Below are 27,408 nucleotides of genomic sequence, written 5' to 3'. Positions count from 1 at the left end.
GCACAATAAATCACGTTCTGGGTTAAAGCAACACTAATTTTCTGCTGTCGCCACCTCAATTTTCCATGGGGATTAAAACTTTATACATGTATTCTCACACTAAGGGATCACATCAAAACCTGAAGTGATGAACATTGGCTTAATCCCTGTTCTGACTCACAAAACTACTTACAGCTGCTCTTAAATTGTAAAAAAAAAAATAATCATGTATGTATATAGGAACACTTTTCAGGACACTTTCCACCACCCCTTTAATAACATTTCATTTGATAAATTCTGAAAATTGGCCACTGCCCAAAGAGCTTTGAGACGTCAAATGTTTTAGCCTTTGAATGATCCACATGGGTCACCATATGCATGCTATTCACAACTTTTTGAAGAGTTAATAGGTAAAGATGAAGTCCTCTTTGCGTGCACATGTAATTATATAGCTTTGCTGTCCAGGCTTTGCTGTTTGTGCTAAGCAATGCTTCATCCACCCAGGGTTTGCTGTGGCTCTGTGTTTCAGAAGCCTGACAACATTTCCTTACAGAAGGAAATTCTTTGCACATCGACGTCCCAAACCTTCAAACACTGTCAGTCTCCGTGGGCATGGCAAGCTCCTTTTCCGTGAACACCTAAGCTCGCCACTCTAGAGCAGGCAGCTAGCGATGGCAGCCTTGATTTCCCGTGCATTGCTGGCATTCGCAGCCTCATACTTGATGAGCCACACTAGATCTTCTTGATAAATCAAACGCTACCTGCAACGTTGCTAGAGCCACAGCCGGAAGCACTGTCCTAAGAGCACAGATCTTCTTGGGTAAGTCATTTTAAGACTATATCCTTAAAATTAAAAAGCAAGTCTCACAAAAGAAGAGTGCGTGAAAGACTTTGCAGCAGTTCCTCCTCTGAAGTCTTGCTGAGGACCGTACCCTTTCAGGAAAGGATGGGCTTCCGCTTCCTACAGTGCAGGAGTAGACTTGGTCTTACGTTATAATTGAAGCTTCGACAGATCACAAGCCATCTGAGCTACAGGTATTACATGGAAAAGGTGTCAACAGAAACATTCTAGACGGCAGCTCTCGGTTTTGCCTGGCATCACTCAACCGAGGTCACTGAACATCAGATCCACACAGCGTGTTTGAACTGCCCATCATCGAGATGAGGAGTTATTCTAAAGAAAAGAAACCTGCAATACTTACTAAAATATTATTTTTCCTGGCACACCATTTGACGAAGCCTGAAAATATTTTGTCAGACGAGAGCAGCTGTGCTGGATCAAACCGGAGGTCACCCTGACCCACTATCCTGTTTGTGTGCGTGCTACTGGAAACAGCTTAAAACCGGGAAAGGTACAGAGCCATCGTTTCCTGAAAGCTGGGAGAACAGCCAGCTTTTATCAAGGCTTTGGTGAGGAACCTGAAGTTCAGTTCACTTTCTTCCGAGCTGAAAAGTCCCAGTCTGTTTAACTGCTCCTCCGAGCTTTCTTTTACACTGTTAATAATTCTTACCACCCTCTTGGTACTTTCTCTACCTCTTTATCTATTCCAAAAAGAAACTGCCATGTAGATATACTATAGATGTGTGCAGTGAATTAAGATGCTTTCTTGGTTCTCCTCTTTCAACCCGTATTTTGCCGTTTGACTCCTGGGAGTGAACACTGTCAAATAACTGCTTAATTAAGGCACAATCCCTCTTGTTTTAAAAGACCATCATTGTACATACATAATTAGGAATGCTTTTTACCGGGGGTTATCACTTTGCCTCTATTGACAACATCTGCCATTTTTGCACAGTTATTTGGTGCAGTGACATCCTTCTGCAACTTTCTAAAGTCAGTTTTAGCTCACATTGCTCTATTTATGACTATGCGTAACAGTACACATCCTGGCACAGACTCGGTAGCCTCCCCCAGCTCCGAATGCCGAGCACATCTTCCCTTGTTTCCCATTTTTTAGGCTGTTAAGCCAACGCTGTTTACTCATGATAGCTTAGTTTCATTCACAGACCTGCATGAAGGAATTTGTCCAGGACTTCTGAAGCTCCAAGCACACGTCAGTGGGCTAGCACCCTCCCCCAGACTGTGAGGCACTTCTGTGTAAGAGCTGCATTTTCTCATGGAGGTGGCATATCCTATTAGTCTCCAACTTATATTTAAAATAGCTTTAAGTGACAGGGCAGGCAGGGAAGTTGGATAAGTTGCTAGTTTCCTGGATCCTCTCATTACCCTCTAAAAATCAACATTACATTTGCCACCTTTCACTGCGCTCATAGTGATGCAAATTTAAGCCATTAATTATGTATCACAGCTAACATTTCTCAATTTCTGGTAATAGTTCTGTTTTTAATGCCTCTGAAACATTTTAGTACTGATTTTAGTTTAACTTGCTAGAGTTTCCTGCCTGCTCTACGTTCCTCTGCTGTACAGGACATTGAAAGACGTCTTCTTGTAGTTCTAACAGTCTCCTCTGCTACTTAAAGGAAATTTTAAAAGTACCATGATTAAAGGCTTCTTTTATTTTTATTAACAAGTCACTTACTAGTCACCTTGAACCTCTAAAACACTGCCTTCAAACAAGCTTTGAATTATCTGCCAGCACTTAATTCCTGTGGCTCTTCCTGTACTCCAGCTTCCTCGGAGCCATCTCGTTCTCTTTTGAAGCTACCGTTACTCGCCAAAATCCTTCCCATGCTCCTACAAGGAGTTTAATCTCAGTGCTTTATGGTAATGACTACAAAGCGGGTTTGCTGTTGTAACACCTTGAGCCAGACCCTATTCATTGCTCAACGCCAGATCAAGACTTGTTTCTCTGCTTTTAATGCTCTGGGACATTGTCATCACCTTATCGTATCACTTATGATGCTTATTAAAAAAAAACAAACAGTAAAACCAATTGCTACATTACATTCCAACATGACACTTACTGAGTCTTGAGGGAGAGCAAAAAGAAACGGTCGTCTTGCATTATTGTGGATTCTGCCCTAAAAGATATTCTGAGCTCTGCAATTTTCTTTAGCTTGTGTGTCGCTATCCAAGCCAACTAGTGTTATGCACCTTCTATTTCAACAGGGAATTTAAATTCATGGGGATTCTCTGTTATCTGTTGGTATGTTTAACTTATTTATGGTTTTTCAACATGCAACACTCATCCCCCAGCACGACAATTCTGTAATAGAATTTGCATTCTGGTATTAAAACAAACATAGTAGGTATCTGGGTTTTACCACCTAAATGAGGTTATTTCTTAGTCCTGTTCCTCACTATTCCCTGTATGAGTTTTTCTAGTTCTATCTTTTCAGTTTTAAAAAAGTTATAATTTCAGCTATATCAAATAATCCAAAATCCCACAGATTTTTGCTGCACAATCTGTTCTTGGGCAGGGGGGAACCATTCTTATCCACAACCACTATGAACTTGTTTAAGTCTGATTTTTTTTCTTCTTAAGAATTTTTACCTTGCTTGTAGCGGTAGTGCATACTGCTCCTTCTTACCCACAGCCGCACACGCTATTCCCTCCCTCCCAGCAAATTTTCAACTTTCACAACAGCCAGTTGTGAAAGCTAAGCTAAGCTAAGCTGTCACAACAGCTAAATTGCTCTTAGCTCTGCAGCTCCATATTTTCCTGGATATTTACTATACTACTGTATCCCCATCAAGTAAAAATTTTCCCCCAAGTTTTTAATCGTATGTATCAATCTTCACTTACCGCTCTAAAACTGTAAATAACGGTGCTGTAAATTGCTATCGCTCTCGCATTTCCCGTCAGACCGTCATCTATCGACGGCTAGGTCAGAGACCTATGGATCTTTTGTCTGACTCAAGGGAGCAGGACCTTTCAGATTTAACTAGCATACACGATTATTTGGAAGTGCAATTATTATTTTTAAATTATTATTCCTCTTTTCACCCCTGACATTTCCTAGACAGATTGGTTCGGGAATACCGTAGAGGCAAGATTTCTAGCTTTATATAAGAAAAGTAAACAGAATACAATTTGCACAACTTAGGCTTGAGCCACACGTATTCCCTTAAAAGGAAAAGAAAACAAAACCCAGCAAAAAAGCAAACCACGCAGCAGCACAGGTCTTTGAGGATGAAGACTGGTGGGGTGGGAGGATACAAAACTCGGAATTCAGCAGGGAAGCCCACGGTCTAGAGGTGAAATGATGACACGGTCAAATGATGACAGTGTCAAGACTAATTACACGAAAACTAAAAATCACCATCTAGTATGGAAATACGTAACACTTGCAGGGACTGCCTTACAAATGTGTGTTGGAAACCAACAGACCTTTTAACAAACGGGCTTTCAGCTGTTCCCATTCACCCTGAAGCCAAGCGTCACCAAGGAAAGCAAACCTACAGAGACGTTTTATTACTCAGCACAACCAACTGTAAACCCTAAAGCACTTGAGATTGCGCTTTCAGTTCCTGGGACCGGTTACACAAAGCATTTAAACAGATAGTAATTCATGGGTACATTTGCAGTTGGCTCCAGTTAAGAGAATACTCTTTCTTTCCTTCTCTAGCTGTTGCACTGGCCAGGCAAAACAAGGCTGAGAAGAGGAACAGCACCCAGTCAGCGGGAGGGCACGTGCTCCTCTAAGCACCCGGGGGGCTTGCTGAAGGCAGGGAAACAAATCCGCCAAGCGTGGGGTGAGAAGCAGGATCCAGAAAAAACTTACCCCTCAGGTCCACAACTCCTCCTTCTTGCAAATAAGAGGTTTTAAGAGATGCATCTATTTGTTCTGCCTGCCTCCTGCTGCCAGAGAAAGGCTGCACAGTTATATCGGGAGATGATGGCTGCAGGGAATGGCAGTTCAAATCCTGCAGCCAGGTGCTGGTTTGAAGGAGAGGATTGTACTCAGTCTTGAACTGGGAAGTTACTAATGAATTTCAGATTTCTTGCCCATTTGCAAACATTGCACCCAGAAGCGACGTGGCCGAACCTCACTCCATATATTGGGCTTCCTCCTGAGCCTACGCATTTGATGTCTGCAGATTTCCCCTTCCAGGAAAATAAGGAGGCATAAACTACAAAGACATAAGGAGGCATAAACTACTGACTATAAAGACTCCACCTGCGTGGAACAGTCCATAAAGTTAAAACAAACTATGAAAAAATGTGATTGAAAATGGAAAAAAAACCATTTAAAAAAAAAAACAAAACCAAAAAAACCCCCAAAAAACCAAAGGTAACACTGAAGCAGTTTTTTAACTCTTATATGCTGACAATTATTCCCTTCAGCTAAATGCTGCAAGATTAACTGAGGATAATGGTGGCAAAAGATGACAGATTTTGAAGAAGATACCGACCTGCGGTCATCAGGATGTCACACTTCTGCAAAAGTCAAGGTGTTGACCCTGGCAAACAGGACGAACGCAAGAATGGCCACACAAACTCCATTTATTTTCTCCAGAAGTGAAAAACGGCAGGTGCATAGATAAGAATGCAAGAAAGGGCAAGCACATAATGCCACTTCCTCTGAATATTCTTCCAGCCTCCGTTTGGTCAGGTATTGTCTGAACTTTTTCTTTCCATGCCCACTTGCTTTCTGAAGCCACATAAGCTTTCAGTAGCCACCACGGCCTGGGGCAAAGCATTCTGCAGCTTAACCATGTGCATGATATAAAACATTTCTTTTGGTTTGAGCCTGAAGCTTAGCAACTTTATTTCATGCCGTCTAGTTCTTGCTTCGGAAGAAAGTGTCCCCACTTCACCCTCTCCATGACACTTGATGTACAGATAAGTTATCCTCCTCTCAGTTACTTTTCTTCCAGCCTGACAAGTCTTACATCTATTAACTAATTCCCTTTACAAAAGCTGTTCTGTGCTTTTGATCTTCCTTGTCACACACCTCTGGTAATGCTGCAGTTTTACAATACCTTTTTAGAGAACACAAGGATAGATTTGCGTAGTTTTGAGAGATATGTTCATCCTATTCCCATTTCACACAAGCATAACTCCCCTGTTTTCAAGTGAAAAATTATTCATCACGGTCCACCCTAAGCCGTAGGTACAAAGATTTGTAACACTAAATAGTCCACAGATACTTACCTAAAGAAGGTTTTAATCACTTGAACGTGATGCTGAGACTACTTAAGCACTCACTGTGCTCTGGTGAAATAACTAACCTGACAGCTTTCTGCGTGTTAATTCCCCTTACCAAGTTTTAAAACTGCATAATGCTAAGTTGACTAGTATACAGCTTAAAAAGAGCCATACGCACACACGCTTTCCTAAGCCACGGACTTGTTTGAGCACGTTGTTTGTTTTTTTACTAGTATATTTATTTTACTTGCATGTGTGACCTTTTTTCCTCAATATACCATAATTAAACTGTGTATCTCCTAATCTAGAGACTGATATATTGATTTTAACTGCCTGGCCACATCCAAGTACATCCATGTATAACCTAAGTGTATCTACTATATAACTAAACATTTATTTTAAGTACATAAACTATGTAATGGAACTAAACATTTATTTTAACATAAATGCACTCAGCAGAAAGCAAAACAGGCTATTCTATGGCATACAAATAAGCAGAACGATTTAAGTGATTTACTAAGTCCTACAATAGTATTTTGTTCATCAGGAAAGCGTGTATGTACGTATGTACACACGTACGTATAGCGGGCAAGTGAAAAACCTCTCATTTCTTAAATTCCCATAGACCCGCTCCAAACCTTTTATCTTTAAGTAGCTGTCCTCTATCACATGCTTGCACAACTTGGTGGGAAAAGTACCAGAATCCGTGGTTCTAGCTGAAATGATACGGCCACTGGGAGCAAAACTATGCAAAAAGCTCTCTGCAGGCTTCTCGTGACTGCTCTGGATGATAGTTTGGGAACAACTTCAGCGTTACTTACACAACTGCAGGAGACCTCATACGAGTTTGACTCATTCGTAGAATCCACAAGAGCCGTGGTTATAGCAGTACAAACATTATCCCACTGGCAAGCCATAAAATTCCTGAATGCCCAGATATTTGTATGAAGGTCTTAGCTGTTTCATATGAAAACAACTTTAATTTTTTTAAATTGAGACAATACTGTATTTTTTTTATTTTTGTTACTTATTGCACAGTCCAGGCAGATTATGGCTCATATCTGCCAAGTAATGAACTCCTCAGCTTTGCTCTAGCAGAACCAACAAGAACACACAACTGAAGCAATTCACAGTGACCCTCGTCCCTCTGCAAAAGCAGCCAAAGCCTGCTACAAAGCAAAGCCTCACCCTTTCCAAAGGCCATCAGCTGCACAAAGACTACTTCATTTGACCAAGATACACTAAGATGAAAGCAAGAGCCCAACATACACAAACAAGTAATTCTTATACCACCTTAAGGGCAGAATATCGCTTAAAATAGTATCACTCTCAACTTGGAAGACAGAGAAGTGCAACCCTAGGAATCTCAGGATGAATTCAGACGATCGCTCAAAACCGCTTCCAGGTACAGACAGAAAATCTGCTCAGAAACTTGGGGTTGTCTTTAATTTCTGTGCTTTGCACCAGTTGCTACCAATGAATCGTTCTTGGTTAATGCAGTCGCAATGTCTCAGCAGCAAGCTCTCAACCCCAAAACCAGCAAAACCTCAGCCTTATTACATATGGGGCGCAGAAGTTTCTAGCAACTTGAATTCCCAGTCTTGCCAATAAGAGAGGCCAGAACAAAATGTCAAAGTGATCTAAATCTCCTGCTTTTAGAGAAATGAACGAGGACAAAAGAGACACTCATGTATATGAAGCTTTAGGATCGCTAGCATCCTTTTTGTGACATTCCTGTAAGCAAATAAAGGAAACATGGTATAGCTGTGACTGGTATAAAGCTGATCCGCGGCCCTTCAAGGGCGAACGTGGGAGGTTCATCGTGAGAGGTCTGTCTAATCCGGTTTGAGAAGTACCCATCAGAAAGAGCATGACTGTTTTGGAACAAATAAATTACACGAGTCTTCTTTACCCTGCATTTTCCATGATTAACTGTTCTTTGAAAATTACTGTGAATGAATGGACACTGAATGGAACAGCAAAAAAATCCCCCTGACAACAGTGATGCTATTAAATAACTCCATTAAGTCGGGTAATATAGTAGAGATTAAATTTAAATAGGCTGCAGACTAGCATATGCTAGAAAATTCATCAGTTAATGCGGGGTGGCTGCAGAGAATCAAATTTAAAGGTTACAGTAGATCATAAGCAGCCCAAGGCAATAATATGATGCTGTACTAGCAAGCCTGAGCTAAGTACTATATACAGTTTTTGAGTAATAAATTAAAAAGTAAAAAAACCCAACAAGCTGGATAGAGTCCATAAGACACCAATGAGAACAGGAGGTTTGCAGAACTCCACCACTCTAAAAGGTTGTGACAAGTAGGTCTGCTTTCTTTCAAAACATTGGATGAATACAACAACTATTGTATTTTCTTAGAAATGGCTCCTCATGTTAACCTTTTTTTCCATGTCTAGGGAGGACAGAAGTAAAAACAAAGCTTAGGCTAATATCAGGAAAAATCCATATAGTTATATATATTATACCCACATAATTAAATACACTACTTGATAAAACAGGAGAAAGGGGAGAGAAGGGGACAGGACAAGCCCCATCACTACAAGTTTTTAGGGATCAGGGACAGTTTCGGCATACCTGGCACGCACCATCGCAAGATGATGAGCAAGATGACTTTCTGGAGGTCCCTCCCAACTCTGTGTTCTTGATTCCCTAAACACTAGAAGCCAAACACTTTTCTGGATCAGTGCTCTGTTTCATACTTAATTCACATTCCTATGAACATATTCAGGGAGACCTTTGCCAAGGAGACCTGGCAAATTAGGTTAAGTTACGTGTTAGCTAGTAAGGAGTTTACTCAGGCACATAGCTAAAACCAAACGTAATTTTCATTAGTGATTTAAGTCAAAATTCAAATGACTGCCACAGAAAAGAAAGGCTGAAATATCCCCTTCTCTACCTGCACTGAAATCCATCTTTCCTTGATCCTAAAAAAGTTAAAATCTTCGTTAGCTACCTCAGCTGGGACACAAAATGTGTCTTCAATTTTGTTCAATTTCTATGTTGGTTTTATCTGCTGAAGATCTCTAGTCTGCCTCGGGAGGTGGTAGGAAAGGACCATATGTGCTCTCTTCGTAGAACAAAATGTATTCATCCCCAGTGCAGTCTGAAGATACAATTTGTATTTATTGTGTAGAACATACCATTTTTATGGAGTTACCTCATGCTTATTTAAACCTCTGGTTTTATTCAGAAGACTTGCAGTTTCAGCTGTCCTCCCAGGAGCTACCAGCAAAGAGCCTGGACATACCTGGGCAAGATGTTCAAACTATAACCAAAAAAAAAAACCAGACTGCAGGAACTACTAGTGCTGTCACAGAAGGTGTCACCTGCATCAACACTGATGAGAGGAGCTGCAAAATGAAGCTTTTTGTAGTGCATGAGTTATTTTCCACATTTGTAGCATTATCAACTCTGCTATGAGAGCTTTCTACTGACACACTCATGCTTTTCAGATCTCAGTTCTCAGAACTTCTCTTTTCTTCATGCCTAACAAATAAAAAGCAACCCACAGACTGTAAATGTCAAGTTACTTCACTATTTCCAAGAGGAGGAGGGAATATTGATCCCTGCTGAGATTTCTTTTGTCCCTGCTCATACTTTTCAGTAATTTCTCCTCCTTGGCTCCCCTCCGGTGTTCCCACTCTCAGAGCCTCCGTGGCTCGGGACACGGAGATGTTTCAGGGTACCGACACCCCTGATGAAGGCAGGGACCTTCCCGAGTCAGGGGGATGCTATCAGGCAGCTCTAGCTGCATGCTATTTTTCCTCCTCTAAGTGCTGAAATATCTTCTAACGCTTATTCCTACTTGCTATAGTTGCTTCTGCCCCTAATCTATATTGTCAGTAAGTTCCCTGGGGAAGTTAATCCACCTGGGGAACAGGAAACGCTCAGCTCATACATCCAGACATAGCTCAAAATTGGCCAGATCTGGGCAGTAAGCCATGAAGAGTTAAATCCTGAAATACCGCCCGTTGTTAAAATTAAAGCTGTCTTCAAGTCATATCCGGAATGCTGTCACTTTTCAAAAAACTGATATCTACCCACGGACAGCCAGATGTACCAACAGAATCTAAAAGGGCTGGTGCACAATTCAGTGGCTCTCAGGCGTGCAAGATGCTCCACCAAAGTGACAGACTCTTTAGAAGAGAGGGCACATTTCGGAGGCTCATCCAACCAAGAATGCATCCTCCTCCCGCTTCTCTAACATATATATCATCTCCAAGAGGGCCACAGCTTATTACTTCTTCTGCAATGACAGCTTTCAGCAGTTAGCAAATAGCATTTAATTTCCAATGTGAAATTTTCAACTCAAACAAAAGCTGGTAATACAGCACCTGCAAAATTTTTCCCAGATGGACCTCCAAAATCCCTCGCTGCTCTGGTTGTACTTCCAATATTTCTTTTAACAACAGGAGCAGAAGCCAAGGCAAACACACAGCTCACTATCCTTTCCTGATCCCTAAAGCTGCTGTTACGTGCTTGCAGTTGCGCTGCGAACAGCCACGCCAAAACAGAGAGAGGATTCTAACAAGGCCACAATTGTTTCTCTCACTTCATTTGTGAGGATGTCGCATATTCATGTCTAAGCAGCAAACCACACAGGTTTGTGCAATGATCGATGCCTCTTCCATCCATCCCTAAAAGGAAGCAAGAACAGACTTACGAACCTGCTCTGTCCTCCTGTTCGTGAGCTGAAATCAGCTAAGGGAGTAATCAGTTTAATTGGACATAATCTCTGTGGTCAGAGATCTTTTACAGTTAAAGCAGAGAATGACTTTGATGTCTGTAGCAAAAGTAAGAGTCAGGTAATTATAAGACAGGAGTATATAGGCATTAAGAACACTTGGTAAAGTATCAATCAGCCTACCATACACAAATCTATTCTAAAGGTACTAAATACATCAAACACCCAACGCAACTCTCACGCGTTTCTATGCTCCTGAGCAGTGCCTACAAGGAAAGCACAGCCAGAGATCAGTCCCACTGCACAAAGGCTGACTCCTCTGTGCAGCACCGATGAAATCTCGGCTCTGCTTTGACCAGCTCTGCAGAGATGGCTCTCTTGGGACCAGCTGACTTCTGAGAGCAAGCAACGACAATAACAGCTTTGTACCAAATCTAATGTCAAGAAGACCCAAGAGATCCATGAAAGGACTCTCCTTCATATTTGGGCAGATCCCAAGGCTGGTCCAGACAGAGTCCCAGACACTTACTGCTTTCTCTATCATTCTTGAGAAACCACTGACTATCATGCTGCCAAAGCCTTCAAACCATCTGGCCACAAAACGCTCCGAAGCTGCAGGCAGTCACGCTCCACTCAGCATTGCCTTCGCCAGCACTCAGAAATCCCTTCTCAGTCACAAAGTTATTTTCTTTGTCTGTTGCTTTAAAATGGCAGTCATTACTGCAATAACTATGAGGCACTGAGAGAGGGGAAAAAAGTTTTACTTGCGACAATGACTGTATGCAAAGCATCTTCTGTCTGGCTTGACAAGCATCACACCTTAAAGCCAATAAAACAGGGAATGATTTGTGCAACAGAAGCAAATAATACAGCACAGAGAACAAGGAATAAGCACCGAAAACCAGCACAACGGCATCTTAAGTAATCCATAAGCATTCAGTGGCAATTGATAAAATAGAAAGTGACAGTCAAGGTGAAATAATGCACTCAGGAAAAATGCAGCCCTAATGATACCTACACAGTCCCAGGCTTCACACAGCCTGTATCACCCAGAAGAGACATTAAAATCACTGGGAATATTTCTATTAAAATGCCCATTTAGTATGTTGTGGAAAAGAGAAAGACAATGTTGGCTACTGTATATGGAAGTAAGAATGGAAAGGATCGTCACATTAGTATTACACAAATCCATGCTGCTCCTGTGTTCTGCAGTGAATTCCCATACTTTCTCTGAAAACAGATACGGTAGAAAGAGAATAATACAAGAAAGACAACATGGGTGACAACAGATAATAAAATGATTCCCTATGAAAAGAGATATAAAAGATTAGGATTCTTCAGCAAGGGAAACAGATACTAAAGAGAGAAATACGACATAATAAAACCGTACTTTACAAAGGAATTATGTATGAATAATCATTCTCTGTTCACTTCTCCATAAACCAAGAGCTAGGGCATCAAATCAAAACCAAAAAAGCTTTAAAACCTCTACTGGCAATTTCAAACAGAGTAAGCAGGTTTTTTTCTTACACAGAGCATGTTAAATGATGGGATCTGTACCAGAGGATGGTATGGAAATGGAAGGAACCAAGTGGTTAAAACAAGATCACACAACTCACGGAGGATCGCTCCGCCATGGGCTATGAGCTCACCTCTGCACTTCTCCCTGCTGGAGGTAAGGATGGCACACTGAAGTAAAGCGATCATTGTATTCCTTTAATTTTTTTTTATATTTTCCTAAACATTGCCACTACAGACAGCATGGTGAACTAAATGTAATGCTGAGCAATGTGCCCATTACTCAAGTACAGGGAATACAACCTATAATGTCTTTTGGAACTATGTTTTATCCTACATTTTTCATATGTATGTATCTTTTCATGTATTAAGCATTTCGTTAGCAATACTTTTTTTCTCAGGGTGATATTAATTAGCATAAAAAGAGACTGCAATTAAAACAGCTTGCGACCATCCCGTGACCCACACAGAGCTGGAAAGGGAGTAATTTCCTGTTCTATTTGTGGCAGAAAATAATTATTTCTGCGGCTGATAAAGGTAGTTACATATTCATTTCCAATAAATCCCATGCCTCCCACATGCTGCTCTGCTATTTCCTTTCTCCAGCTGCCCTTTCTGCAGCTGCTCTCTAGAATTAAAAGCAAGATGTGGATGGGCAGAAGCCTTACCCCTGTTTGGCAAAGGGACAGGTCCAACAGGACAAGAACTGTGCACTCTTTCACCAAAACCGTTGTGGGAAGAGGTGGGCACAGGCTGTCAGAGAGGCACTGAGAACATCTCAGCTCAAAAGGCTTGACATTTTCTACTGGAGACACACGGCTAAACATCACATTACAGCCATTACTTCCGCACACTGCAAACTCCGAATTACAAAGCTAAGCTATCAATATTGTACCCTGAAGGAGAATAGAACCTTGCTTTGTAAAGTGTCAAGTGATCAAGTATCAAAGTGGCTTACAAACTTTAAGACTCTACCTGGTGACTAAAAACCCATTCCTTCAAGATGTTAAAGCAGCAGACAAAGCCAAACACCGTAATCTGCTACAGATTAGTCACGTTGTCTGTCCTGGTATTCTTCCTTCATATCAAAGCTTAATTGAGAACAGCAATTCATTACTAAGAGCTAAAATACAGTCTTTTCAAAACGATAAAGGCATTTATTTAGATGCCAGTATTCCAAACCGATCCTCCGAATAAATTTACTCATCTCGGAATAGTGCAGATCTTGTTTGGTAAAGATATTCAGCATCCTGTTTTCCCAATAATTTCCATTAGAAAAAGAATTTCTCTTTTATTCTTGTTTTATGTGTTGTCAGTCCTTCACAATAACTGCCGATAAACACTGTTCATCAAGGAATTCACCAGAATGCCAAAAAAGCATATTCCCTTACCTCTACAAACTCTCTTTCGGTGTATTTTTAAAAAAGGAGAGCAATCCTTTCAATCCCATACATGAGTTCCAACCAAAGCCTGTTCATTCAGGCTGCTGAAGACAGCAAGGTACCTTCCCTCTTGCCTACCTCCTTCCTGAAATCCCTAACCAGCTGCAGCATTTATACAAACACAGGACACCTTGCTGGGCTGAACTGCAGATCATTTCATCTTTTATCATGAAAAAAAAAAAAATCTTTGTAGAAAAAAAAAAAAGAGCCATATGCTGCTGTCTCAATTCGTTTCAAAGCCAGAGTGCTTTGCAGAGTGACAAGCAGCATCCATGAGCAGAATACAGCAGTGCCTGGCCAGGAGGCACTCTCCAAAAGACAATAAAAGGCTGCCTGGTAAGAATGATGCTTCTCTTCACTCCAGAATTAAGATGAATATAAGAACATTGGCACAGCACTAAGCCCACGCTCACAGGCCTAGCTGACTGAGGCAAATATATCTTGACATAAAGCAAGCATCTGTGCGCAGCAGAGCATTATCGAAATGTCAGTAACAGAGTAAAAACCAACAATTAACCCGAGAATGTTGAGGGAACACAAAGGAAAAACCTCATTCATATTTCATATGCAACTCTTAAGACTTTGCCCCCACAGCTGTGCAGCTGGCTGTGAGCTTGGCTTTGAAAGACATATACATTACTCTATAGGGGGCTGAAAAGGGGCCAAAGGAAACAGAGGACGCGTGAAAGAAAATAAAGAGAGCCTCACCATATTGAGCTCTCAAACTCAGGAACTAGCCTTCCGCAAGTTATCTGTGTGAAACACGTTCTTTGGCAGCCCATCTACCCAGCACAGAACAGGGCGCTCCGATACGCATTTTCCCAGGGTCTGCACAACCAGAAGCGATGCCGACGGAGTCCAGCTCCCTTCTGTGCCAAGACGCTTGCAGCATCCCGCCAGGCACACACACGGGCCCAGAAGGCAGCTGCTGAGCGAATTATTGTCTTCCGCTTCCTGGAAGGGAAATTGCACAATTCCCAGGAAAGCTTCTAAACAAACTTTCCTTCACTTCACCTTTTCAAAATAGAGGCACTTAAGCTACAAGCAGCCCAAAGAACATGCAGTCTGCTAGATTTAGCCTGGCGAACACCAAATGGAGCTCACTGTACTTACTCATCTCAAACTCATTTTGTCAATACCTTGTTTCTCCAAGCCTCATCTGGAAGTTCACCCTTCGCTACCACCACCAAAGTGCATGGACTTGTTAGGTGCAGACTCACAAAAGCCTTGATACAATCTGTTCTTATATCCAAAGAAGTTCATTGTTCTACCTGGAAGCTTTTGCTCAAGAACTCTTCCGGCCATCTCGTCTCAAAGAGAAATTCATCATTAAGTTGGCACAAGCAAAGCAAAGTTTATTACTATAATCACGACCAAACCTACCATCTGTCAAGCCATTACTTACGCCAATTAACCAAAGCTGTTAAAAATAGCTGTTTAAGGAAAATAGCATCAGTGTCGTATACTCCAAGTGCAAATAAGCTTTTTTTTTTTAGTTTTTAAATGCAGCTCAGCTCACAGCAATCTCCAAGTCCTTTTCCTATGCTTCTTAAAAGCCAGAAGTAAAAAGCTACATACCATTGATGGCACTCAGCACTTTGATCCCATTTCTGCAAGGCAATCTCTAGGTCTTCTTTCCCTGCAAATAAGTGGTCAGAGATAAGAAATTCAGCCGCTTACCTCCTTCTGTAAGGCTGTTAAGAGACCATAACGTGCGGTCTAGATGAGTACGAGAGAATGGCATAAAAAGTTATATATTTGTTAGTTTTACATTTGGCTTGAAAATGTTGTAACAAATATATTTGTTAGTTTATGTTGTGTTGTAACAAATATATTTGTTAGTTTTACATGTGGTTTGAACATTTGGCTTGAAAATGTTCCGTAAATAATTTCATACTCTTGCAGTGATATGGAACATCCAAGACCACTCAAAGAGATCACGCAAATTTTAAGTACAGTAGCAACACGGTTTCACCTCATTTGGAAGTACAGTCATCTATAACGAAAACATCTTCCCCACCATGCTAAGAAAAGGTAATGAGAGTTTTCAATGGTTTTGTTCTGATTAACTTCACAGCCTCAGATCTAGGCCTTGTCCCACTTCCCTCTCTCTCCTCCAAGAACCTGCAGTCTCAAAAAGCTGAAGGGGGGGGGGAAAGCAGGGTTTGTAACTCTCAAGTGTAACGTCAGCTTTGACCACCCCGCTTCCCTTGCCTTGAACACACAATTCCTTACCATCAGATGCGTACGATCTCTTCTCATCTGTGTCATCTGTGATTTCGCACATATCACTATGTGCTCGGGCCAGGCGCCAAAGAAAGTCTTTCTGGTCTGCATACTGCAGTAGAAACATAAATGTGATACGTCAAGACCCATTCTGCCATTGACAAAGAGCATGAGAAAATAAAATCAAGCAGGGGCATATGGAAGTCGCACAGACATTTTCTGAAACCTCAAAAGGCCCCAACTCTACAAGAACTGAAACAGAACCACAAAAGAGCAAACTGGATGGCCAAATTTATAATTAAGCATACAATGCTACACTACTGCTACGGGTCTAACAAGGAACCCCTCCACTTCAAAGGCTATGCTGGGGTCAGCTCTTCAGCAGTCTCCGCTAACCTCAAAACACTGGGAAAAAAACCCACCCCAAACCTCACCACTTCATTAAAATTCACAAATTGAATTTCACTTTTTTCATGCTTCAGTCTGCATTCAAACAGTCTCACATCCTGCCTTGTTCTTAAACCTGGTACTGCTAAATTTGAAGTGGATATGTTCTGACAAACTCGAACTTACTTTAAAAAGAGAAAAAAAGCAAAAACTTAAAACACAACCTGGTTTCTTTTGCAATAGTCTCGTTTCTTTTGCAATAGTGTTGTAAATAAAAAAGTGGGAGAACCACCAGAAAGAAGCATGCAAGAGAATTACAGAAGCCAACAGGCCTGTCATTTTTTCCTGGTGGGAAGGAAAAAAACAAATCTACTTGAAAATGGAACTCGTCAACTACTTTCCTTCTATTCCTCCTGGAAATACAGGGGCCAAAAAGGTTTTGCTTTTCAAAAGGCTGGTAACCCAGAACATTTTCTTTGCTGGCTATGCAGTACTTTGGTAAACACCAACAGAGGCTGACAGTGCAACTGCAGCAGGCACAGGCATGCCTGCACCGCCTGCCGCAGGTCACAACAGCCGCAGCAAGACACATTGCAACGCTGGGTGCGTCCGCTGCGTGTGGCCAGAGGTATAAGCTAGCTATCTGCAACAGCCGGAGTAAAACTATCGCTGCCCCTTGCTACGTTCCCGCACCTCAATGGCAGCGCCAACGTTCACCAAATCAGGGGATCAATTCACATCGCCTGTATGATATAAAAAGACACGTTCTTTAAGGTGGCAAAACACCTGCACCATCCAGGTTTTTAATCTCATTAACTAATATATACGTAAGCATTGCCTAACCCTTCTGTTTGAATATGCAACTTACTTATTTCATGAACCACCACACAGGCACACTGGGCAGTCCCCGGAAAGACCAAGTTTCCTGAACGTAGATCGAGCCATTGCATATGCAATGAGGTAAACGTTCTCAAAACGTTTGCGGAGTTTACTGCATACACACAGTGCTGTTATTTTACACATGTACAGTGTGCTTACTCAGGGAAAGTGATGACATGATGAGACACAGAGTTCCAAGACAGAAAGCGACTGGGAACTGGCTTGCTGCTGGAGCCCAAACAATTTTGGCTTTCAGCCCGCTCCCAAGCTGCTCCTGAGGAAGGGGGCCACTGGAAGCTGGCCCAGTCGTGTAGGACCTGGACCCTGCTAAGATATGCAATTTCCTCTTTCCCAGCTATTTAGCTGAAAACACAAATCACTGCTGGAAAATATAAAAAGGCAACCTTTACCACCAGTTTATTATTCAGCAGCAGCTGGAAGCCCTCTCTCTTCTCCTGCTCATCTCCGTTGTGCAAGCGGTCAGCCTGCTGCAGTAGCTGACCCAGTCCTTCCTCTAGCGAGGAATCTAAGATTAAATGAGTTTCATCCTCGTTGACAAGATCAAGGGAATCCCGTCGCGCAGTTCTCACTGTTTCACAGCTCACTTCATCTTCCCCTTCTTCACTCTCTCTCTCGGACTCCCGGTCGTAATCAGACTCAGCGTTGGCTGTGGTGTACCTTTGAGAAAAAAAAAACACAACACAAAATGAGTTCGTGGAGATGCTGTGCAGCCTATGACAGTTTTATACATATGGTACAGAAAAAACAACGCTTCCTAACAGAGGAAGAGGAGTATCTTAGTTTATCCTGGAGAACACTGTACAATCCAAGTGTCTCAAATACCACCCCAATCATTATTTCTCATGTAATATACACAACCTCAAAAAGCTGAAGAAAGAATGCCCCCCAAAAGTTAAGCAGAACTCAGTTGCAAGGGTCCCCATCTCACTTGCGCACCGTAACAGCTTCTCTTAGGCCTTCTAACTTCAATGTAAGAGAATTAAACAACTAAGAACAGAGACAGGACAATTCCGTTAAATGTATGGATGATAAAAGAGAATTTCAACAAAAAATCCGACACGCCCATCCATGTGGAAAACATAACCTGAGGTTTTTAGCCTGTTCCAGGAAATTTCAGACACAATAGCTGTTTTGGCAATAGCGAGTACCTCCATCATCTTGTCTGAGCGCTAAATACGAAACAGCTTGTTCACACTGACATGTGAAAAGGTGCAAAACAGTAGGAGAGCGGTCAAAACTATTTCACGTGAGCAAGAAGTCCAGCAAGGAGACAGCAGATGAGCCACAAAAAGACACCACATGGACAAAAACCCAGGCGATGATTAGCTGCTAAATTAGTCAAATGAACCAGAACAAAGCTCAGATCAAAGTTTCTGAAAATGGCTAAAATTAAGCTCCCCCAAATCATATACAGGCACCTAAGCTGGAAATTTAAAACAGCATTACGTATTGACTGATACCATTGCAGCGAGGTGCCTACTTAAAGAACTAACTTCTTTTTAAAGAAGACTCTCTATTCCTACCCCTCACATTTACCTGCAAGCTCTTAACTGAAGGATAAGTGCAAGTCAGCCTGTAATTTAAGAACGTGCACTTTTATACTCAGATTTTGATGGTTTATTGAAACAAAAAGCTCTCTTCCTGAAGCAAGCTACTTCAGATCCCATAAACGCTTAATTCTAGGGGATGTTTGTAATTGTTACCCAATTAAACTGCGCCCAAGCCACATGTTGAACTTTACAAGCGCTGCTAGAATTAAAAGTCATTGCAGTCTGGGGGCATTCGGTAAGTACAGCTGTACTCCCTTTTGTCCTGGCTGAATTTCCCCTCGGAGGGAGGGCCTAGCGCTCTGCGTGTGAAGCTGCCTTTGTCTGGAGACAAAGATATGTGACCAAAGTCCATATCTGAAGAAAGTAGTTACAGTAATTTGGCCACACAAAGATAACAAGACACATTTGGCTATCGACGCTTCAATTTTCTGAGAACCATCCATAGTGCTCAAGCATTCCCTCTCTGGTAGAGTAAACAAATACCCTCACTCACCACAGCCTCCAACTCTCATCCATAAATTTAAAAACCCACCACTTTGTACTGAAACATTTTAAGACAAGAAATAAAGTAACAGTCAGCCTTATCACTGCAAGGCCAGAAAAGCAAGCACTACAAGAAGACATGCTGGAGATTACATAGGCAGCACTAAACTCATGGATAATGTAGCAACACAGTGGTAGGTGACGCTAGCACAGCTCTGTTTCAGATTGAGTTAAAAGCTTCATTTCTTGATATTTTCTTAAGATTACTGATATTATTAGTTCTCTAGACTACCTCATTTTCGGTACTTAAACACAAACTCCTCAAATTCTCTTGTTTCCCGTCCTAACCCACTATGCAGCACAGTTGTGGGCTACACAGCTGTGATACGGTCTCACTACATCTTACTGGCAGCTGCAAAGATTTCAGTACTTCGGTGGAAAAACACTTTCCACGTTGAAGGCTCCTGAAACACAATACGGTCTTTAAAAAGAGGCAGCAACGGATGGCCCCTATACACTCTTTTTCTCCACCACAAAAATGTGTTTTGTCCAAGACAGCTCATACAAGATGCTGCCAGTTTAAAGACAAGCAATACCGTATATAACTTCATAAACTCAGAGTTTTCAGAAAGATTAAGGGATTTAGATGTTATCAGCCTGATTTCTCAAGTTTACGATGATGGAAAGTTCTTAAATGCTTTAGTATGTTGAGGCCTCTGGCTAGCACACATCCTGAACGAAAATGAAAACATACTATCTGGAACAAAAAAGCACATGGAAAGAGGAGGCAAAGAAGCCCAAAAGACCAACGCAGTGCCAAAGCAAAACAGAGAAATTAAGCAGCCCACGGCCTCTGGGCTCCTGAAAGCTCGTGATTATTTTTGTGAATTGTATATGAAATCGGAGAAGATGCTTATGTCCATGTGGTTTACAAAATAAAGCTGAAATGTGAGTTCTTCTTGCTGAATTTCATTAAAAGAATACAATTGCCAGAAATGAACACACAGCTGATATTTATCTGCTGAGAACAGTCTCACTCTTCCTCCCAGTGGCTGCTAAAAAGCTTAAACAGTCTTTTCCAAAATTTACATTTCCTACCCCGATCTTCTACTAGAAAACTTTAGTATCTGCATCTCTAAAAGACAATATTGCATACGAAAGGGAGCTGGTTCTGAACAGACTAATATTACACCTATTTGTATAGGACAAATACCAGAGTGAGAAATTACATACTATTCGAATTTTTTTTTAATCAGGTGAGAGCTGCTTATCCACTAATTCTCCACACTGGTCATTAAACCTAATTAGAGATTTTAAATAAAATATAAGAACTCCTCCAACCATCACCAGGTTCCCGATAAAGTAATGAGGTTCTGCAGTAAAATATATCCCTGCTCCAGAGTTCACCTGAGGTCCCCTAAGGAGGATGAACCTTCTCTGAACCTTAGAATCGTTCTCGGCCTCTATCATGACTTCATTTTCTAATGACCAGATGACACCGAGGGCTGGCATGGGTTGAAAAAGACCATGCTTTTCAGCATGCTTTAGAGAACACATCGGCACCCTGATGACTCAATGCATCCGTTATTATCTAGATAGCAAGGCCTCGTCTTCAGAACGAACTATATCGTTTTAAAATGTGTTATGCAGCCTTGTTACCTATTACACCACCGTGAATCACTTGCTCCCTAATTTTGCTTTCATATGAACACCCACTTCAGATGAATGAAGCGGTTCTATAACCTGAATGAGATCACATCAGCTCTTTCCTGCTTCACCAATTCCAGCTCCTAAAGATAAAATACTAAAGTGACACGGTTTTACGGCAGTCACAAAGCCTGCTTTCCTGCAGGTCCCTGTCCTTTGTTCTAGGAGGCTGCTGCAGTAATGGCCGCTTTGTCCCCTGATTACAAACCCGTGCTACCAAGTGTCAGTTTGCACCAGCTGACTGGTCGCTTAGCCGCTGCCGAACAGTGCGTCGTGTCCAAACGCTGCCTGCCTTGCTCCCAGTGCTACAATTAACTTCGAATCGTAGAACCATTTAGGTTGGAAAAGACCTTTAAGATCATCGAGTCCAAACTTCTCTCTTTAAATTACATTTCATTTCAACGTCCCTTGGAAAAGGTATATGACCAGCGGTGTGTGTTTTAGAACACTCACATACCTCAAAAGCTATAGAATTCGTCTGATTAAGGCACGGAAGAGAAGTGTTTCATCAGAAAGGCGGCAGTCACATACACGTATGCCATAGACCTCTTGTTTTCTACCTAATACCACAATACTTGCATCTATATTGTCATTCTTACCGTTGTTCTTCAACTACACTGTAGTTTTCACCTGTTTTTAAGAATTTAAGCAACACAACTGATCAGTGTGACACACTGAGAAAAATCTGTAAGAAACACCCTAGCCAAAGACATTTTAGTTAACTGGAATATATTTTTAATTTTCTCAAGTTTTCCAGACTTTCTAAAATATATTATTGTATGGAAATTTTATTTATAAACTGTCTCACTCCAGTCCCAGGCTGGGCTTCTACTTCCCTTCTTCCTGCAAGGTTCCCTAATCAAATTATTGCTTAAAAGAAACAACTTCAAAAACTATACTTTTTTTTCTTTCCCTCCTTTCTCTAAAAGTCAGAATCATTGCACTTCTCTCAATCTGGCCCTGGCAGTAGTAGGCTTACCGTAATAAAATAAAATAAAAACAGGATGACAAACACCTAGTGGGGAAAAAGATCCCTTCCTTTATGTTATAAACTGCGCAGACATAAGTAATCGGGCACCAAAGCCCGTAAAAGCTGCTTGTAACCCGGTGCTCTGCTTACCCTCCTTCGCTTTCTCCATCGTCCGTATTGGCTGCTCCTGAGCTGGCTGTGAAATAAATTGAACTGGAGCCTGTGGAATCACTTCTTTCTCTAGGAAACGGGAACCGCCTCCGGCGAGTTACTTTCTGGGTTTCTTCCAGATGGGACCTTTGAGGAAGGCAAAAAGAGAAACAAATGCACACTGGATGGTGAAATGGCTGCTATCTCACTTCCCTTCTCCTCTCTAGCACATTCTATCCCATTTGCTCTATACCCAAAGAATTCACAAGGTCACTTGCTCTTGCTTATACAAACATCCCGCTACCACACAGCAAACATCGTACTCTACTGTTAAAGCAAATCTGACCATAGACTTGGTCCATATACAATCCATATATGCAATCCCTATACAAGGGGTAATCACATCACACGCATTCCTCTGACTTCCTCAATGAACAAAGACCAAGGAATCCTGAACCATCTTGTGGAACAGAGGACCTTTTATTCTATGTCGAAAGCTACCTACAGCTGGCAGCCATCAGAGAGAAAACAGTAGTAGCAAGAGACAAACATTTACAGAACAAATAACCGTTCCAGTCTAGAACACGAAGCAAGCGCCACTACTTAATACTCCGTAAGAAAAAAAACCAGCCCTGGCTACACATGCGATTGTTTTTTACATTAATCTCACTGGAGGTCAAGACGTAATGCCAGTGGAAACTAGACAGACGCTTTTTCCACTTTTGGATTTTAAATTTCACGTACTCAATCACGGCTATGGAGTAAATATGTGCAACAGGAGAAAAAGACAGAACGGGGCAGGGTCGATACCTGACTTCACCAACGATTTCTGCAGCTAAGTGCCGCAGGCTGTTTCGTAGCTCCTCCACTTCTCTTCTTAGCTCTGAAATGTTTCTCAACACGAAGTCAAGGCGCTCCAGCACATCCACCTGCTCACCGTGTGTTAGGAGAGGTGTGGACATAGCACCATCTCCCGCCTCCACAGGAACCGGCACCCTGGGCATGACTTACAGAAAACAAGAGGACAAAAAGTTCATTAGATGCAAATGGAAAAGGATTTTCCATGGGAAATACAAGCACAATTTTGTTTTCAGAGGATGGAGGACATGAGGCTTGGTCTCAAGTATGGCTGCCTGACCTGGCCTGAGGTTTTGGGTTCTTCAGCTGGTTTACTGCTCCCTTCTCTGACACCAGCACCTAGCCACGCTCAACAGATTTGCAATAGCAATTAGGGGCAAATAAAGCTCTTTTAACTACACTTCTGTAAAAATCCTCCTGTAAAAATTACTTTAAAAAGAGCAAAACCCATACTGAATATCACAAAGACTACTGTAGATAAGGAAACTGCCGCTTTTTTTAAAGTCCTTACTGCAAATTAATTTCATTCCTATTCTACGCACTTCTGTATCAACATCGCAGTGAAAAACGACACTCGGCTTTTCTCCCGAATTCTGATCACCCCAGGGAGACCATCAGCCAGGAAGGCAACCAGCTTACAAGATAACATGTGACAGTGAGCAAGGACAATGGAAGCTAATTTTGGCCCAAAAAAAGATCTATTCTTTAAAAAAAAAACAAACAAAAAAAAAAAAACCCACACACCACAAAACCCCCCTCTATTCTTAGTCAAGGAAAAACAACCCCACAGAAACCCAAAGAGGAGACATCAGACTTTAAACAGCAGTTTTATGAGACATTAAATGAGACATTAATGAGACATTAAAATGTCTCATTGCCTTGTGGTGACTATCTAGAACCTTTACCGGTCTGCCTGGTCCTTAAATCGTTTTGCAGATAGAGCACGATCGACCAGCAGGTAAGAACAATTTACAACTGTAGATTTTAAATATGTTTTCTTGAAAGCTCATAAATATTATAAATAAACATACTACCAGCTAAGTCAATTATTGAAGAAAGAATACTCTTTTTATATTAACAACAAAAAAGAGAATCACTCTCAAAAAAGCAGCCAGATTTGCAGAAGTGAAGGGCTTATCTTCCAGAGGACCCTGCGTTAGCGCATCTAACCGCAGAGACAAAAAAATGTCTCTTAAACGAAGAAGTAATCTTTTCCCTACTCTTCTCCTGCTTCTCAGAAGGACACTGCTTGCTGTGCTGTTTGCTCAGGAAGGGCTGTCCAGCACCTCAGCATGTTGCGTGGAAGCACCTGCCCGACCCCAGCAGCGTTTGTCGCTGCTCCCGTGACCACGGCGGCGCAGGCAGAGTCTCCTTTTTTCCCTGCTTCTGCTCAGGAGCCGCTGGTGCAGGGTGAAGTCCTGCGAAACTGGATCAACCGATGCCTTCTCAGACACACGGTCAGCAACCAGGGGCAGACATTTATGGCAGCAGTAGCCACCGGCCTATCAAAGCCACGCGGGTGTACTCGCTCTCCCGTCACTGCCTGGACAGCATACGCCGCATGCAGCGCGGCGGGAAGATAGTAAGGTACAAGCGTCCGAAACCCGGTTCTGCAACATCACAGATGGAAGCGCTGTTCCCAGACTACTCCTGCCCCAACACAGTAGCAAAGAGAAGCCTTCGGACACCCCGGTAAAGACATTCAAGTCAGAGTTCTTCCCTGCAAGTAATTTCATTTTCTAACGAAAGCATGAACACAATGAAAGTATGACCACAACAAATGAAGTCCAGTCTACTGCACTCTGGACATCACCGAGGGGAAGCGCCCGGCCCCCGTACGTGTGCAGCCCTCCGTGCTGCCGGTCTCGGTTCAGAACCTGAGCCAGCGCGGTTTCGCTTTCTGTTCCCGCAGTTTTGCACAGACTTGGATAAATAAAAGCAAGCTCAGGTTTCTGAATCAGCATTTTTAAAAGCTCAAAATCCCAACCCCACTGGAGCTGGGTAGCGAGCGCGTACGTTTAAAGCTTTAAAACGGCTCTCAAAAGTACACCGCGAGGGCAAGCCTAGAATCGAGGTGCCACCAGGCTTTGCCAGCTGAAGACGGCCTTTTAAAAATCCATTTTAAAAGAAACGTGCAGGAACACGGGCAGCGCTTATCTTCCCGGCCAGGCGGGACGCGCTCGGGGCCCACGCCCGGCCGGGAGGGCCGGTGGGCGCCGCTTCCCTGCCCCGGGGGCTCCCTCCCCTTCGGGCAGCGCTGACAGACGGCCGGGGGACGGGACGGGACGGAACGGGACGGGAAGGAAGGGACGGGACGAAGGGACGGGACGAAGGGACGGGACGAAGGGACGGGACGAAGGGACGGGCCGCAGCGCCCACCGCCCCGCTGGCCGGCCCGGCCGTGCCCTCCTACCCTGGCTCCGGCGCCCCGCGGCCTCCGCCCGCCGCTCGCCGCCCCGCCGCCCGCCGCGCCGCCGCAGCACCCAGAGCAGGCCCAGGCCGGCGCCCGCCGCCGCGCCCAGCGCCAGCCCCAGCCCCAGCCCCAGCGCCAGCCGGCCGGGCCCGGGCCGCGCCATGGCCGCCCCGAGCGGGAGCCCCGGGCCGCCGCCGTCCGCCTGCCGCTGCGGGCGGCGCGCGGGGATGACGCGGCAGAGAGGCGCCCTATGGCGTGCAGCGGCGTCATCGCCGCGCGACGGAGGGCCGGGCGCGACGGAGGGCGGGCCCGGCGCCAGGGCGGGCCCCGGGTGGCGGCGGCGAGGCCGGCAAGGCCGCGCCCGCCCTGCGTGGTACCCCTGCACCTGAGTGAGTGAGTACCCCTGCACCCACGGCCGCACCCCGCCCGAGTACACCTGCACCCGTGCCGGCACCTGCGCCCGCACCTGCATCTGCACCAACGCCTACACCTGCACCGACACCTGCACCTGCATCTGCACCTATACCTATACCTGCACCTCCACCTGCATCTATACGTGCATCTGTACCTGCATCTCCATCTGTACCTGCACCTACACCTACACCGACACCTGCATGGGCACTGACACCTCCACCTCTGCCTGCATGTGCACCTACACCTGTACCTGCACCTACACCTGTACCTGCACCTACACCTATACCTGCACCTACACCTGCACCTTCACCTTCACTTACACCTGCACCTACACCTATACCTGTACCTGCACCTACACCTACACCTGTACCTGCGCCTACACCTGTACCTGCACCTACACCTGGTACCTGCACCTGCCTCTGTACCTGCACCTACACCTATACCTGCACCTACACCTGCACCTGCACCTACACCTTCACCTGGACCCAAACATGCTCCTACGCTTGCACCTACCCCCCCCCGCCCCACTCCCTACAGCCCCACACCCAGCACCCCGACGCAACCGCCAGCGCTGCCCCGCCACCTCCCCAGCCAGCCCGCGTCACCACCGCCACAAAACCGCCACAGCCCCCACCGCACCGGCGCAGCGGCTGCCACGCCCGCACCGCGAGTGACACCGCGGTTGTGGCACCGCGGTTCCGCCTGGTGCCAAGACCGCGGGGCGCTGGACTTTGGCTCCGGCGGTATCGGGAGCAACGCCGCAACTGCCGCTGGCTCTTCACCCGCCGTCACCTTGTGACCTGTCCCCGTCCTCTCCGACGGACGAGTGACGGCCACAGGGACACGGCCGCGGTGACAAACCCTCGGCGTGGGCGCGGAGGGCGCAGGCCGGGTTGCTTTGCGCGGTTGTGACATACAGCCCTGCCGCTGCAGGCAGCGCGAGCTCCCGCTCCCGCGGATATTAAAGATGGTATCTGAGTGGCACCACGGCCCGGCCTTATTGTTCTTCCCCGCCGCGCTCTAGTGCAAGCCATAAAAACAAGCTTTTCGAAAGAAATAATTTCCGGAAAGAATAGGTGCTTTAACCCCTTTACACCAGCAGAAAACAACCGCACGCTGGTGGGGAGCTGGAGCTGAAATCCCCGTTGGATTTGACATTCAGTTGTGATCTTTTTGCCCCCAAAGGTGCCAACCCTGCCAACGAACCCCCACATTGCGCCGGCGTTTTCGTGGTTGTCATCAAACTGTTCTGGAACAGCAGCGGGGATTGCTGCGGGGGTAACGCGGCAACATCGTCCCTTCCCATTTCGTCCTGAATTTTTTTTGCTGGGGTTGTAGGCGGGGGGTAAATCCTAGACCGCCGCTGAAATTGCTGGTTGGGGCAGGAGGGGGCAGGGCCGCGGCTGTCAACAATATCGATTCTGGTCTGAAATCCGTGTACGTGCCAGAGCACCCGCCGTCGGAGCCACCTTGGGCAGCGCTGGAACAGGGTGGGGCTCTGAGTAGAATGAACACCCACAGAGACCGCTTGAAGATAGTTTATTTTCTCTCCATGCTTTGCTTTTCCTAAAATAACCTTGTGATATGGTTTTACAAAGACACCTCGGGCCTGTTCACTACCGCAGGTCTCCCACAGACGTGCCGGATGAGTT

The 27,408-nt window shown here is 44.1% G+C and overlaps 1 protein-coding gene across 2 annotated transcripts in view; it reads right to left on the bottom strand.

Moving 5' to 3' along the window:
• Positions 1–25,561, bottom strand: part of RMDN3 (regulator of microtubule dynamics 3) — a 41,133-nt gene extending 15,572 nt beyond the window's left edge. For both annotated transcript variants that reach the window (XM_072864615.1, XM_072864616.1), the window contains exons 1-6: positions 25,343–25,561; positions 22,882–23,077; positions 22,072–22,218; positions 17,601–17,868; positions 15,934–16,036; positions 15,277–15,337 (exon numbers count right to left, since the gene is read on the bottom strand). In XM_072864615.1, coding sequence (XP_072720716.1) covers positions 15,277–15,337; positions 15,934–16,036; positions 17,601–17,868; positions 22,072–22,218; positions 22,882–23,077; positions 25,343–25,505 — 938 coding nt within the window. In that variant the 5' untranslated portion in view covers positions 25,506–25,561. The remainder of the gene's footprint in view (positions 1–15,276; positions 15,338–15,933; positions 16,037–17,600; positions 17,869–22,071; positions 22,219–22,881; positions 23,078–25,342) is intronic.
• Between the last annotated feature and the right edge of the window lie 1,847 nt (positions 25,562–27,408).

This window comes from Ciconia boyciana, chromosome 6, assembly GCF_034638445.1.
Source record: "Ciconia boyciana chromosome 6, ASM3463844v1, whole genome shotgun sequence".
Classification (NCBI taxonomy): Eukaryota; Metazoa; Chordata; class Aves; order Ciconiiformes; family Ciconiidae; genus Ciconia; species Ciconia boyciana.
The sequence above is the reverse complement of the archived record's forward strand: the minus strand, read 5'-3'. Positions and strand labels throughout refer to the sequence as shown.